At 49.8% G+C, this 12,303-nt stretch overlaps 1 protein-coding gene across 1 annotated transcript; it reads right to left on the bottom strand.

Annotated features, from left to right (window-relative positions):
- Positions 1-6,677: 6,677 nt before the first annotated feature.
- Positions 6,678-9,596, bottom strand: CLDN2 (claudin 2). Its single transcript, XM_045994430.1, has one exon. The coding sequence runs from the start codon at positions 9,409-9,411 to the stop codon at positions 8,719-8,721; it is 693 nt and encodes a 230-aa protein (XP_045850386.1). The 5' UTR covers positions 9,412-9,596; the 3' UTR covers positions 6,678-8,718.
- Between the last annotated feature and the right edge of the window lie 2,707 nt (positions 9,597-12,303).

The raw sequence follows: 12,303 nt of genomic DNA, 5'->3' as shown, positions 1-12,303 counted from the left end.
AAGCCGACCATAAGTCCTTCAGGTTGCGGGGGGGAGGGGGAGAGGCAGTGTGAGCTGGGGTGACCCAACGTTTCTCTGTACCTGAATTTTCACTTGAATAATTGGAGAGGCTACCAAGGAGGGAAAAATAATATGGGTGTTCTTTCCCACAGACTCCAAATGTTATCAAAAGGAAGTTCCCTAGCATGCAATTTTAAAATACTGAGAATTACAGAATACAATCAGAAGCCTAGAGAACAGATGTTGCATGTGAAAACTAAAAGGAGGAAAAAAAACATTTCTGAGGGGTCTCCTGTTCCCTTTTGCCAAGAGCAGTGATTGAATCTTTCAGAAGAAGAAACAGGGACGCCTGTGTGGCCCAGTCAGTTGAGCGTCTGACTCACAGTTTCTGCTCAGGCCATGATCTCAGGGTCTCAGGGTCTCAGGATCAAGCCCCACATTAGGCTCCATGCTTGATGTGGAGTGTGCTTGAGATTCTCCCTCTCCCTCTGCCTCTCCTGCTCATGCTCGCTCTCTCTCTCTCTCTCTCTCTAAACAAATAAATCTTTAAATAAATAATTTTTAAAATTAAAAAAAAAAACAAAAGAGAAGGGAGATATCCATAAACAGAGTAGACAGAGCAAGCCTCAAGAAAATAAGTTCCTGGCACATGTGAGGAAGTCAGTGCTGTGGGATGAACAAATGGACTCCTAGCAGAGGACCAAGTTGGAGACTTGGTGGTCCCAGGGGGGAGCAGAAAGATGTAGTTGTCCACATCCAGTGATTGCAGATGATCTGGGGCAATAATTTAAAAGCAAAGGCCTAATTGGCAGGTTCTCTGTTCCCAAAGAACAATCCCCAGATAGAGCATGTTTTGGAGTTCTGTACTATGAATTAAAAGCTCTTTCTGTAGTATGGGGTTAGGAGTGAAGCATGAGGGTATGTTCAGGAAAGCCAGGGGTGAGCTCAGGCCCAGTCAAGGGTAATTTCCCCAAAAGAATCCTTGTTCTTGATGACAAGGACATCCCTAACTTAAGACTTCTCTTAGAGAGGAAATTCAGGAACCATACTTGTGAATTCAGTCAGGGCACATGGTTGGGTAATACATGAGACAATTGGAAAGAACTGACCTAGATCGTCTTGGGTAGATTGAAGCCTTAGTCATGGAGACATGCAGCATTCATTTTTCGCAGAAGGAATGTGTTTTGTTACTTGCTTCCATCCCCAAGTCCAAAGTCTTGATGTGAGTCATCAGAAAACCCAACCCCCTTTTAGAGGAGATTAGTCCACATGTTTTGGGGGCCTTCTACTCACCAAACACATGTGTCTGACCATTGAGTCCTCAGGGACAGAGGCAAGATGACTTTAGGCAGAGGCTCAGGAAGGTGTTACCCCAAAGTCCTGATTTTCCAGAAGGCTTTGGAAACTGGTAATGATCGGAAAGGTGAAGGTGTGTGGAGAGGGTTTTCCAGGTGGTAGGGAAGAGTGTAAGTAAAGTCACAAGACTATGTGGGAGGAGGGGTTGTGAATAATGGAACACCCAAGTGTGTTCGAGGAATATTGAATTATTTAACTTGAAGCATAAGGAACAGAAGGGACCAAGGGCTGGAGAATACCAGCAAGACCGGGGCTATGCTAAATCTGCCTACCAATGGCTCCCTTGTAGGTTACAAACTAGGAAAGTGGTTGTTGTATTTCTCCAGTTGTCCCGGCAGTTGGTGGAATTAATCTTAGTTTGCAGTTCCCCTGGACTAAGATTTTCTCTAGAAGTAGGACCTTATTGATCATGGTTTTGTTCCTCCACAGATTTTCACAGATCTGGATAAAGGGCAAAGAGCCAATACCCTTCCTTTCTTCTCCAGCTTCTCAAGTCTGCTTTTCCTCTGGCCTCTATTAATAGAATCTGAATGATTCCTGTGAATCCTATGAATCTAGACTTTGGGGAAGAATCTAGAGAAGTTTTGACCTGGGCAAGAATATCCCTTGATGTAGATTCAGATCCGTAGTGGGAAACAGACTTTGTCATCTGCCCCCCACTCCCCACAGACACACATTTTGGTGTGACTTTGACACTACCCTTTGGGTCACCAATATGCTTAGAACACAGTTAACCCCTTGTTGAGGACCTACCATATGCCATGACCACACTAAGAGGCAGGTATCATTTCCATCTGACATATGTAGGAATTAAAGTATAGAGAATTTAAGTGCCCCTCCCCGGCCACACAGCTAGAGAGCATGCAGAGGCCAAACCAAACCCAAGTTTGTCTGACTCCAAAGCCTAGGCTCTTTGTCCACAGCACCGTATGGCCTGTCTTAAAAACGATGTCTTGTCTTCTTCCTTTTGATAAGAAAAAGATAAAGCCAGCCCACACTAATAGGAATTTCCAAGGAAGAAAGTTCCACAATCCCACACAATGTTTAACTGCCCTCATGATCAGGAAATCGTTCACTTATGTAACGAATATCCCTCCAAACAATGTGGAAATTCATTTCCTCTTGACTGAGTTTTTCACGCAGGGCTGTCACTTGGCAGCTTTCCTGATATCAAAACAGCCATCAAGATCTTATTCTTACACTCCAGGAGGTCTTGGACTTGTTGGCCTCTGCCTGTGAGGGTTCTCACTGGCTCCTTGGTACCCCACCCCCACCCCAGACAGTGCTGAGGTGGGCAAGTTTCTCCGGGAGTGAGAAAGTGACTCTTGAGAACATGCTGGTTTATTATTACACGCAGAAGAGTAAAATTAACCACAGGAGGTGCCTCTGGAATTGCTGAGAAAAAGATGGCACCACCTTTCTCATCTTGTCTGCCTCTTTCTTGATTTCTACTTCATCTCCATCGAAGCCTATTGAATCATTTAGTTGAAGAGTGCACGCGTTACTTAGAGAAGGCCCCTGCTTCCCATGATTCCAGCGTCCACTGCCTCTGAATTGATGTTCTATTTTCTCTTAAGCCCACTGGACTTGTCTTCTCATTGTGGCTCTTTAAAAAAAAAAAAAGCGCTAAACTGAGAAACTAGTGCAAATTCTGACGTCAGTGGCTAATCTATGACTGAATGTGTTTCTCTTGCTAGAAAAATATACATGCTTTTTTTTTCCTGACATCAAGGCACTTAGTGCCTTTAAACCAAGGGAGCAGAGTCTTCACAATGTCAGCAGATAGCCTTTGTGGGGGATGCTGATCCACCTTCTTGCCTCCCGTTGGGTGATTCTACAAAAAAGTAAACAAAGAGGCTGCTTGTAATTTTGGTGGGAGTGACCTTTCTCCTGAGCAACCCACACGAACTTTGTCAAATGTCACAGGCTCTCGAAGTGCTGTTGGAGGAAAGGGGCTCCTGCTGAAACTTGGGGTTGCCTGCCACGCTATGAGATTCATTGAGCACCTTGTTTCCCATTGCATTGTACGTATCTGTCTGAAAGCGTGTGAGCTTTCTCAGTGTTCCCTCTGCGAGGCCGTGTTTGCAAAAAGAAAGTTCTTCGAAGCCCTCCTCAGAGGTGACCTTGTGAAGCAGCAAGGGAGCCCTTCTGGAGGATTGGGACTTCAGGAATAATGGGGAAGTGCAACCTGATGGTCTGCACTTGTGGAGTGACCTCCTGCTTTGTTAAGCCCAACACCGCCGCCACCTGTTTTGTGGAGAAATGAGGCCCAGAGCAGGGAACTGTAGGCAAGAGCGAGGAATTCCTGAGCAGCCAGTCTCAGGAAAGTGGTAGCTTGTGGGAGGCAGAGGGGTGGTCCCATTACAGCTTCCCCAGTGCCAGGCCTGATAACAACCTGTTAATATTTTATCAGCGATCACATCGCAGCGTGGAGGAGCCACCACTTAGGGCAAAAGAGAGAGATAACCTGCTGGACTTCCCGTTTGAGGTTTTCTCTCTCAGGGAGATAACAGGAGTTCTCATCAAAGTCAGCAGCCGCTGGGGCAGGGAGACCAGGCTGGGCAAAGGCCAGGCTTCAGCCAGCGGAGCAGCACATGCGCTTCTCTGCCTGGGGCCTCTGTGTCCCAGAGTGGGCAGCGACAGGCACAGAAGAATCTCCTGTCCATGGACCCAGGGCTGAGTGGGAGGGAACAGTTGACTCTGCCCAGGCCCCATCTGCCCGCCTTTAGCGCCGTGCCCTTCTCCGTCCTCTCTCCCTTCTCCCACAGCTGTTTCTCCTCTGGTCCGGGGCCAAAAGGCCTCAGGTTGTCCGGATGGGCACTGCCTCCACTGCCCCCACCAATTTCCAGAAAGCTGCCCAAGAGAAGCAGATGAGGGAGAAGGGACCTGGAGAAGGGGCACTCTTTCCACTGGAGCCACTCAGGAGGCCTGTGAGGCAAACTCAGAGGGGTTCTGGATGAGCTGTGCGGTATAACTGTTTCCTCCTCAGCGCTGCTGTCCACCCTTTTGCTCTGTCTCCTATGGTCCTTTAGCCACAGGAGGCAGTTTCTTTGGATCATCCTCCCCGCACCCCCCCCACCGAAGCTCAAGGGGTGCCAGGCCCTCTCTTCATATGGATTGGGATTTGAGGGGACGTACAAGCCTTTCTGAAGTATCCCCTGACACCCCTACCTTCTGGAACTTCCCTCCTATCTCTCATAGGACACACCGTATCATGTGTTGCACCACGCTTCGGTGTGCATGTCTTATCTGGCCCTGCATCAGCTGTCAACTCCTGCAAGGCACAGACTTTACCTCGCTGTTCACCTTCATTGCACTTGTTGCCCTCGAAGCCTTCCGCTCATCGTCTGACGTGGAGTGAGGGTGCAGGCCGCGTGGGCTGACTGGAGGCGGAGCCCATTCAATGACTGTTGGACTGGCTGGATGAAGGTCTCTGAAGAAGCTGGAGCTCGCCTTTCCCCCAAGATGCCAGTTTCAACCTCCCCTTCCCCTATTAATGATCACATAACAGTAGGTCGCTAGGGCCCTGAGGGGGAGAAAACATGAGTCACACTATTATCAGAGGAATGAGGGAGGGCAGAAACATCTCTCCTTGTGCAAGGGTCAGAGCCATCAGTTTGGGGCATAAACACAATGGCCTTCACTATCCCCTCGGTTGTGGCTAATCTAAATTACTTTATGATGGAAGGCAATGGGGTGAGCTGAAAGCCATTCAACTTGGACTCAGACACCGGGATATTTCGAGGAAATTATTTAGAGCAAAGCTTTCTTTGCACACCCAGCCAAAGGGAACAGTTGCTCCTTATCGGCTCTGCCCCGGTTTTTCTAGTTAAGGATGAAATTCTAACTTCCTCTGTAGACTCTTCCCAGATTACAGAGAAGGAGGAGGTTCCCGGGCAGCCTCATCCTAAGATGAACAGAAGCCCTGGGCCCTATTTCCCTCGAAGGCCCTTCTAGCCCAGCTGCAGACAGGGAGAGGAGGGCTGTGGGAGTCTGAAGAGCAGAAGACACTCTCACACCTTCCCAGGCAGAATCCCAGACCCACATTGCTGGGGGAAGAATTTCTAAGCTTAGAGTCAGACTCTGACACTGTGACTTTCGGGAGGCCTCCATTTTGTCTCCTGTAAAAAGATCTGCTTCGTTTTGGGTATTTGGAGAACGCAAGGGAATTGTGGATCTGAAAGTGCTTTGGTGGCCCTGTGGTGGGTCCTCAGAGCCCAGACCAGACAGCTGCCCCCTCAGCACAACACAGTCAGCAAAGCAACCCCTTCTTCTGGCCTCTACTGCCCGCCACCCGAGTCAAGCTCTCTGGAGTTCCTAGTGCCAGGCCAAAGACGCAACCCCTTGTACAACTTCTGTTCAGAGAGCCTCTTCTCTCCACACCTTACTCCTGCCCACCTCCATTCCCTCTAAATGGGTTCAGGTGGCGGGGTCCTCGCCTCTGTACCAGAGAAGGCCTACGTGAGGAGTGCAAGGCAGGGCCTATTGTAACAGGTTCCTGTGCTCTGTGATCCACTCTCTCCAGGGGCTGTTTAAGTTGAATCTTGTTGGGGTGGGGCGAGGGAGGCAGGGGGGAGCTGTTATCGTCAGTGTTGCCACAGCTAACATCTTTATGAATTGGGCTTTGTTCATTCCCCCAGGAGATTCGAACAACGGCTGGCTGAATCATTGGCCTCCCAAACTCTCACACCTCCAGAGTTTGGGAAATTAGTACAGAGGTGTTACGTCTCTTTCAAATGTGAATTGGTCCTGCTCCCCCACATCATCTCCACGGGAGATCTCCAGGAGAACCGTGTGTGTCCCCAGCGTGTCTTTGTTGGCCATAAATTGCTCTCCTCCGGCAACTTGGTGGGACCCCTGGCAGGCTCTCCCAATGAGTGGATCAGCAGAGTCCTATTTGGGGAGTCTAGAGTCTAGGGCACCAACACCAGCAATGTAGCCCTGGGAAAAACAATCTCTTTATTCACATGGTTCTTGGTTTCCCCATCTGCTGAATGGAGATTGTCAGACTGACTTCTCCTTCCTCACAGTGCTGGTTCAGAGAGCGAAAGGAATAAACACAAAGCCATTCAGTTAATAACTTCGATGAAAGAATTGTGAAGAGGGAGGAGCCCTGGGCACAACGAAAAGGTAAAGTTTCCCTGGGAATGTGGTGGGGGGTGTCTTGTTTTCATAATGTCTCCCATAAAGTCTAGAATTTTTTTTATTTACCCGATGGGAAGAAAAGCCAGTTTCCATTCTACCCTCCCCCTGGCCCAATTCTCTCTCACACCTGCCATGCCTGCCAAGGCCCCTTTTGAATGAATAAAACAGTAACAAAATTACTCAATCAACAAGTGTTTATTGATCACCTACTGTGTGCCCAGCACTCTTACAGATAGTCTGGGGGGATACAGAAAGGTCTCGGGTATGGGCCCTACCCTCCAAGAGTTTATAACGTATTTGTGAAATCAGATATGTACACATGAAAAGATAGCTATCCATCAAAAATTGTGAATTACAAGCATTAACGAAGCAGTAATTATACACTGAGGGGGTGGAGGAGGGAGGGCAGGAGAGGGACGGAGTGGTCAGAGGAGACTAGTGTAGGAGTTGGTGCTGAGCAAGTTCTCCAGACAACAGGAGGACTCGGCTAAGTGGACAGGGCCTTCCAGCTTGGGAGAAGAGCGTAATCATAAGCAAGAAGGTGCAGAGGCGAGAAGCATGTTAGAGACCAGTGAGCCCCTTCTGCTGGTACTGAGGTTTGGGAAGGTGGACTGGAGTTTGTCTGAAGCCGGGTGTACTTGTGGGGCGGTGTGTGAGGGAAAATGCCTTCGGTCTATCTGTGACTCCCACCCCCACCCCAGGGGAAATGGAGCATTTCCACACCTTGGAGGTGGAAGTGTCTGCCTGGGAGACATTCTCCTCAGTCCCTCCCCAACTGAAATCCCCGGCAGAGGCTCAGCTTTCGCTCAGATCGGGGCCACAGCTCCTTGGGCATTGTCGTTCCATGCCAAAGCCCTCAGATGCCTTCTGGCAACTCTGAGATGTCTGGCGAAGGATGGCGGACGCTTCTGAAGAGTGATGGAGGTGGGGGAAGCTGGGGGGCTGTTGTCTTTCAGAGGCTCTCTGGTGCTCTGTGGGGAGACCCCTGGGAATGGATCGCAGACTTCGGGCTGATTTTCTATTAGGCTTGCAGACTCCCTAGGGAAGCCTCCTGTCTCTGGCTTGATAGAAACTCTCATTAGAGCCACCTCTCATGCCCTCCCCCCAGCTTCTTAGAGGCCAAAGTTCTTATTCTTTCTGGGGCAGCATCAAGGAGCGGTCTCTTCTTTGGGACCCCAAGTCTCCCATGCTGTCATTCCCCCAGCCAAGAGCCGTCTCGAGAAAGGGCACGTTCCCCCGCCTAAGGAAACCTCCGTGCAGGACTCAGGAGACCTGTAGCCTTGTTTCTTAGCAGGAGGCCAGGTCAGAGGGAGGCAGGAGCTTCAGTGAAAGTTGGGGCTGCAGCTTGGAGGCAGTTCCTCAGCGGAATCAGCGTCTGCTGCTGCCTTGAGCTTTCCACCATATCTTCTTTCTTTGTGATTTCCCCTAGTGGGAGGGGGGCTAGATCCCCAGCCCACTGTGGGAGGGAATTCCGGGAAATGCCCTAGGCAGTGAGTCAGGTCATTTTTGGGTCCTCGACTGCCTTGCCTCCCTCTCATCCCGTACCCAGTTGCTCTCTGCTCCCTCGGTACCACAGGGTGCTTTTATTTCAGTCCACGCACACACCAGTCTGAACACTGTGGAGTCATAACAACAATGGAATGGAGGCGCTGGGCTCCATTACTGGCCAAACAGTTTCTTCGAAGAGAAGTTTGGGAAGTTGGTGAGAGCCGTGCCCATAAAAACCACCAGTCCTCCTCCCCGCCACCCCCCCAGCAGTGAGCTCAGAGCCAACCTGAGCCAGAGGGGGGGTCTTTGATCACAGAAAGAGTTAGTCAGTGGGATGTAATTAATGAGTGGGTTTGGGGTGGATTCGCAGTCACCTGAAAGGCAGAGGGGAGACTCTATGGTATGGCCTAGGCTAGGGGGTGGAGTTTGGAGTTGAGGATTGGGGACTTGGGCCGGGGTGGGGGTGGGGGGAGGTGGCAGGGCCGTGGGCAAGGTAAAGGGAACAGAAAGGCTGGCTTGGCAAGCATCTTGACAATCCAGCCTGCAAGCTGTCACACCAGTTCCCGTTTCTGCCTTCGCTTGATCCAGCGGCCAAAGTCAGTCTATCCTCAGCACCTTCTGACATGACCCAGTACCAGTGTTCCTCACCTGTGGCCCTGGGTGGGGGGGGCACTGTCCGCTGGTTTTCACAGACCCAGCTACCCGCCCCCAGCTCTGGCCCCTGGTTCTTCACACATACCCTGTCAGGCTGTAGGAGTTAAACTCACTCTTGACTTTGGGCGGTTGGCTGGCCCTTGGGGAGCTCCTAGTTGCGAGGGGCTGGGCCTGGTAGGAATCATAGTAGTTGGAGCGATTTCCCTGGAATGGGCAGGAAAAGCAGAGGATGATTCCAGCTACCAGGGAGAACAGGGAGGAAATAATGCCCAGGTAAAGAGCCTCTCCGATCTCAAATTTCATGCTGTCAGGTACCAGTGGGGAGTAGAAGTCCCGCAGGATCCCATGAAGATTCCAGGCAACAGGAATGAAGCCCAGGAGGCCTCCGAGGATGAAGAAGACTCCGCCCACCACAGCCAACCTGTCCTTGGCTCGGGAGTCCTGGCAGAAGACTGTGCATCTCATGCCCACCACAGAGACTATGCAGGCCAAAGAAGAGAGCGCACTGGATGTCACCATCATGGCCTGGGCAGCCTGGATGTCAGCGGGCAGGCCTAGGAGGGTGCTGTAGATGTCACACTGTGTGATGCCTGTGCTGTGCGTGGCACACTCCATCCAGAGGCCCTTGGAGAAGCCGACGGCTGTCACGATGCTTGTACCGACGTAGGAGCTTGTTCGCCAGCTGGGAAGTAGCATGGCCACCAGGGTGCCCAACAGCCCCAGGAGGCCCAGGACGTAGCCTACGAGTTGGAGGCCGAGGGAGGCCATTGCGGACCTCTGGGCAGTGCGGGCGTCGTCGGGGCCTGCTCCCTTGCCTTCAGGCTGCAGTGCTTGCTCCTTGGATCTTGGCCTCTAATCCCTCATTTCAGAGTGCCTCTCCCAAGCTGATTTCTCTCCTCCTTACAAGTGTCTGTGGGTGGCCACAAGCAGGCTCAAGAAGGCATCTAGAAGACCTAAAAAAAATCCATAAACCAGATTAAATATTGACCAGAAGCTTATGAGAAACCAGAAAATGCTGGATGCCTTTTGACCTTTGTTATCTTTAGAAATAACACATGAGAAAGAAAAAAAGAACTTTGAAAGTGGAGCCAAAATGTCATCGCCTCCTGCGTAGGCACATGCCTTGGGTTGGGTTGGCAGCCAGACAAAGCCAGGGGCCAGACGGGTGGCTCCTTTCCGAGAAGGTAGTGGTGACAGTGGCGGTTGTGCCAGCCGCAGTAGCTCCGGGTCAGGCTCTCACCTGGCACGCTTCTGTCTCCAGAGCCTGATGTTGAATGCACTGCCCGGCAACACTGCCACGGGGCCCTCAGCTGCACACCAAGGCCAAACTCCAGGAGCCTGGAACAGGAGGAATAGGTCCTAGGATACAGCTTTGGACTCTGGCTTGCTAGAGGCCTCATGAATCTCCAGGGGCCTAGAGAGCAGGGGTCTGGCCCTAGGTCATCATCCCCACACGTGGGAATGTACATCAGGGCCGGCTGGGGTCAGCGAAGAAGACATCTGTTCACACGCTGAGAGTTCAGATCTGCCCAGCCCTGCCCCAATTCCCTCCACAGGCACGTCTAAGGACATTTCCTGTCTGTTTTCTTAATAGATTCCCTACCAGCCCCAGCCTCGGAGATAATGGGGAAGGATTTTTGGAGCAAAAGTTGTGCCAAGGCCTGGGGGCAGGGGGAGCCCTGAAATTCCCTCGGCTATCTCCCAGTAGATGACCTAGGATGGACAGAGGAAAGGGAAGCTCTTCTACTGTAGAAGGCTTTGTAAGAGGAAGGTATCTGAGCCTATCCTTGAGAAACTTGGAGCTGTCTAGGATGTTGCAGTGTTCAAGGAGCACCCCCAACATGCGCTTGCCCAGGTTCGTCATCTCTTAAATATGAGTATTGCTCAGAAGTCTACTCTTTTCTCAGTCAACACTCAGTACCTGAGCACCTAGGTACCATGACTTAATCTTAACTGGACTTAAGCCACCCATGACTTAGTCTCAACCCATCCATTGACACTTCTAGATCTGAATTTCCATCATAGACTTTCCTCCTGAGCTTCAAGACTACCAGAGCAATCACCCATTTAAAATGTCTGCCTGGGAGTGCCTGGTTGGCTCAGTCCATTAAGCATCCGACTCTGGGTTTTGGCTCAAGTCATGATCTCAGGGTCGTAAGACTGAGCCAGGCGTCAGGCTCTGCACTCAACGGGGAGTCTGTTTGAGATTCTCTCTCTCCCTCTCCTTCTGCCCCTCCCTCTACTCTCTCTCAAATAAATAAATAAATAAATAAATCTTTAAAACAAAATAAATAAATAAATGAATGAATGAATAAAATGTCCACCTGGAAATGCCACAGGCACCTCAAATTTGACATGTTCAAAAGAAAACTCGTCACCTCTCCTATCACACCTTTCCCCAAACAGTTCTTCCCTGGGTCCCCTGAGATCACTCAACTGTACCTCTATCCATCCCCTTGTGCCAAACCAAAATCCTGAGAGTGATTCTTCACATTATTTTCATGCTGACTCCTCACCTTCCACAGTCAATGTCTCACCAACTCTATCTCTTGCATATACCTCAAATTCACGGCACTCTGCTACTTGCCAGGGTCAGTCAGTCCTCTTTCCCCCAGACTGTAGCAATGACTTCCTCACTGGTCTTATTTCCAGTCTTGTCTCCCACGGTTCATTCTCCATATCGTTGCCAAGGTGATCTTTCAACACATTAATCTGATCAAGTATCTACATAAAACATTCCAGTGGCTCCCCATTGGCTAAAGGATAAAGTCCAAACTTGTTTGTGCTCTATGACCTCTCAAGCTTCATCTCTTGCCATTGTCCTCCTCATATTCTTGCTGAGCTAAATTACTCTCGTTTCCTCAATCATGCCATACTGTCTTTTGCTTCCAAACCCAAGGGCAATCTTTTCCTTCTATGCAAGATGCCTGGCATTCTTTTCTTGCTGTTTAGTGCTTGCTCACCACTTAGGGTTCCACTCTTATGTCTCTTCCTCTAGCTTGGATCAAGTTCACCTCCTCTGTGTTCTTGCAGCATTTTCTGTGTTTCCTTACCCCCATCAAGGTAGTATAGTAATAATAACAACAGTAATAGTAATAATAATAATAATAATAATAATAATAATAGCAACACTTATATAGTGTTTCTGATGTGACCGATGTATAAATTATAAGCCTTCTATATGTGTTAACTCACTTAATTGTCACAGCAATGTTTTGTGGTAGGTGCTAATCATCCCTATGGTACAGATAAGGAAACTGAACTACAAAGAGGAGTTACTGCCCTGTACTGCAATTTCCTGTTTAAACACTTATTCCTCTCTCGCTTGTCTGTGAGCTACATAAGGGCAAGGACTGTATTGTATTCATCTCTGGATCTCAAGTGCGTTGCAGAGTATGACACCCAGAGTAGGTGTTCAAAAATATCTTCTTGGGGCACCTGGTTGGCTCAGTTTGTTGAGTGTCTGCCTTCAGCTCAGGTCATGACCCCCAGCTCCAGGGATGGAGTCCCTCATTGGGCTCTCTGCTCAGCAGGGACCCTGCTTCTCCCTCTCTCTCTCTCTCTGTTTGCTGACGCTCTCTCTCTCTTTCCCTCTCTCAAATAAATAAATAAATCTTTAAGAAAATATCTTCTTAATGAGTGAATAAAAGTGTTAAAGGG

Source organism: Meles meles, chromosome X (genome assembly GCF_922984935.1).
Source record: "Meles meles chromosome X, mMelMel3.1 paternal haplotype, whole genome shotgun sequence".
In the NCBI taxonomy this organism is placed as follows: domain Eukaryota; kingdom Metazoa; phylum Chordata; class Mammalia; order Carnivora; family Mustelidae; genus Meles; species Meles meles.
This window is presented reverse-complemented; position numbering and strand designations above follow the sequence as displayed.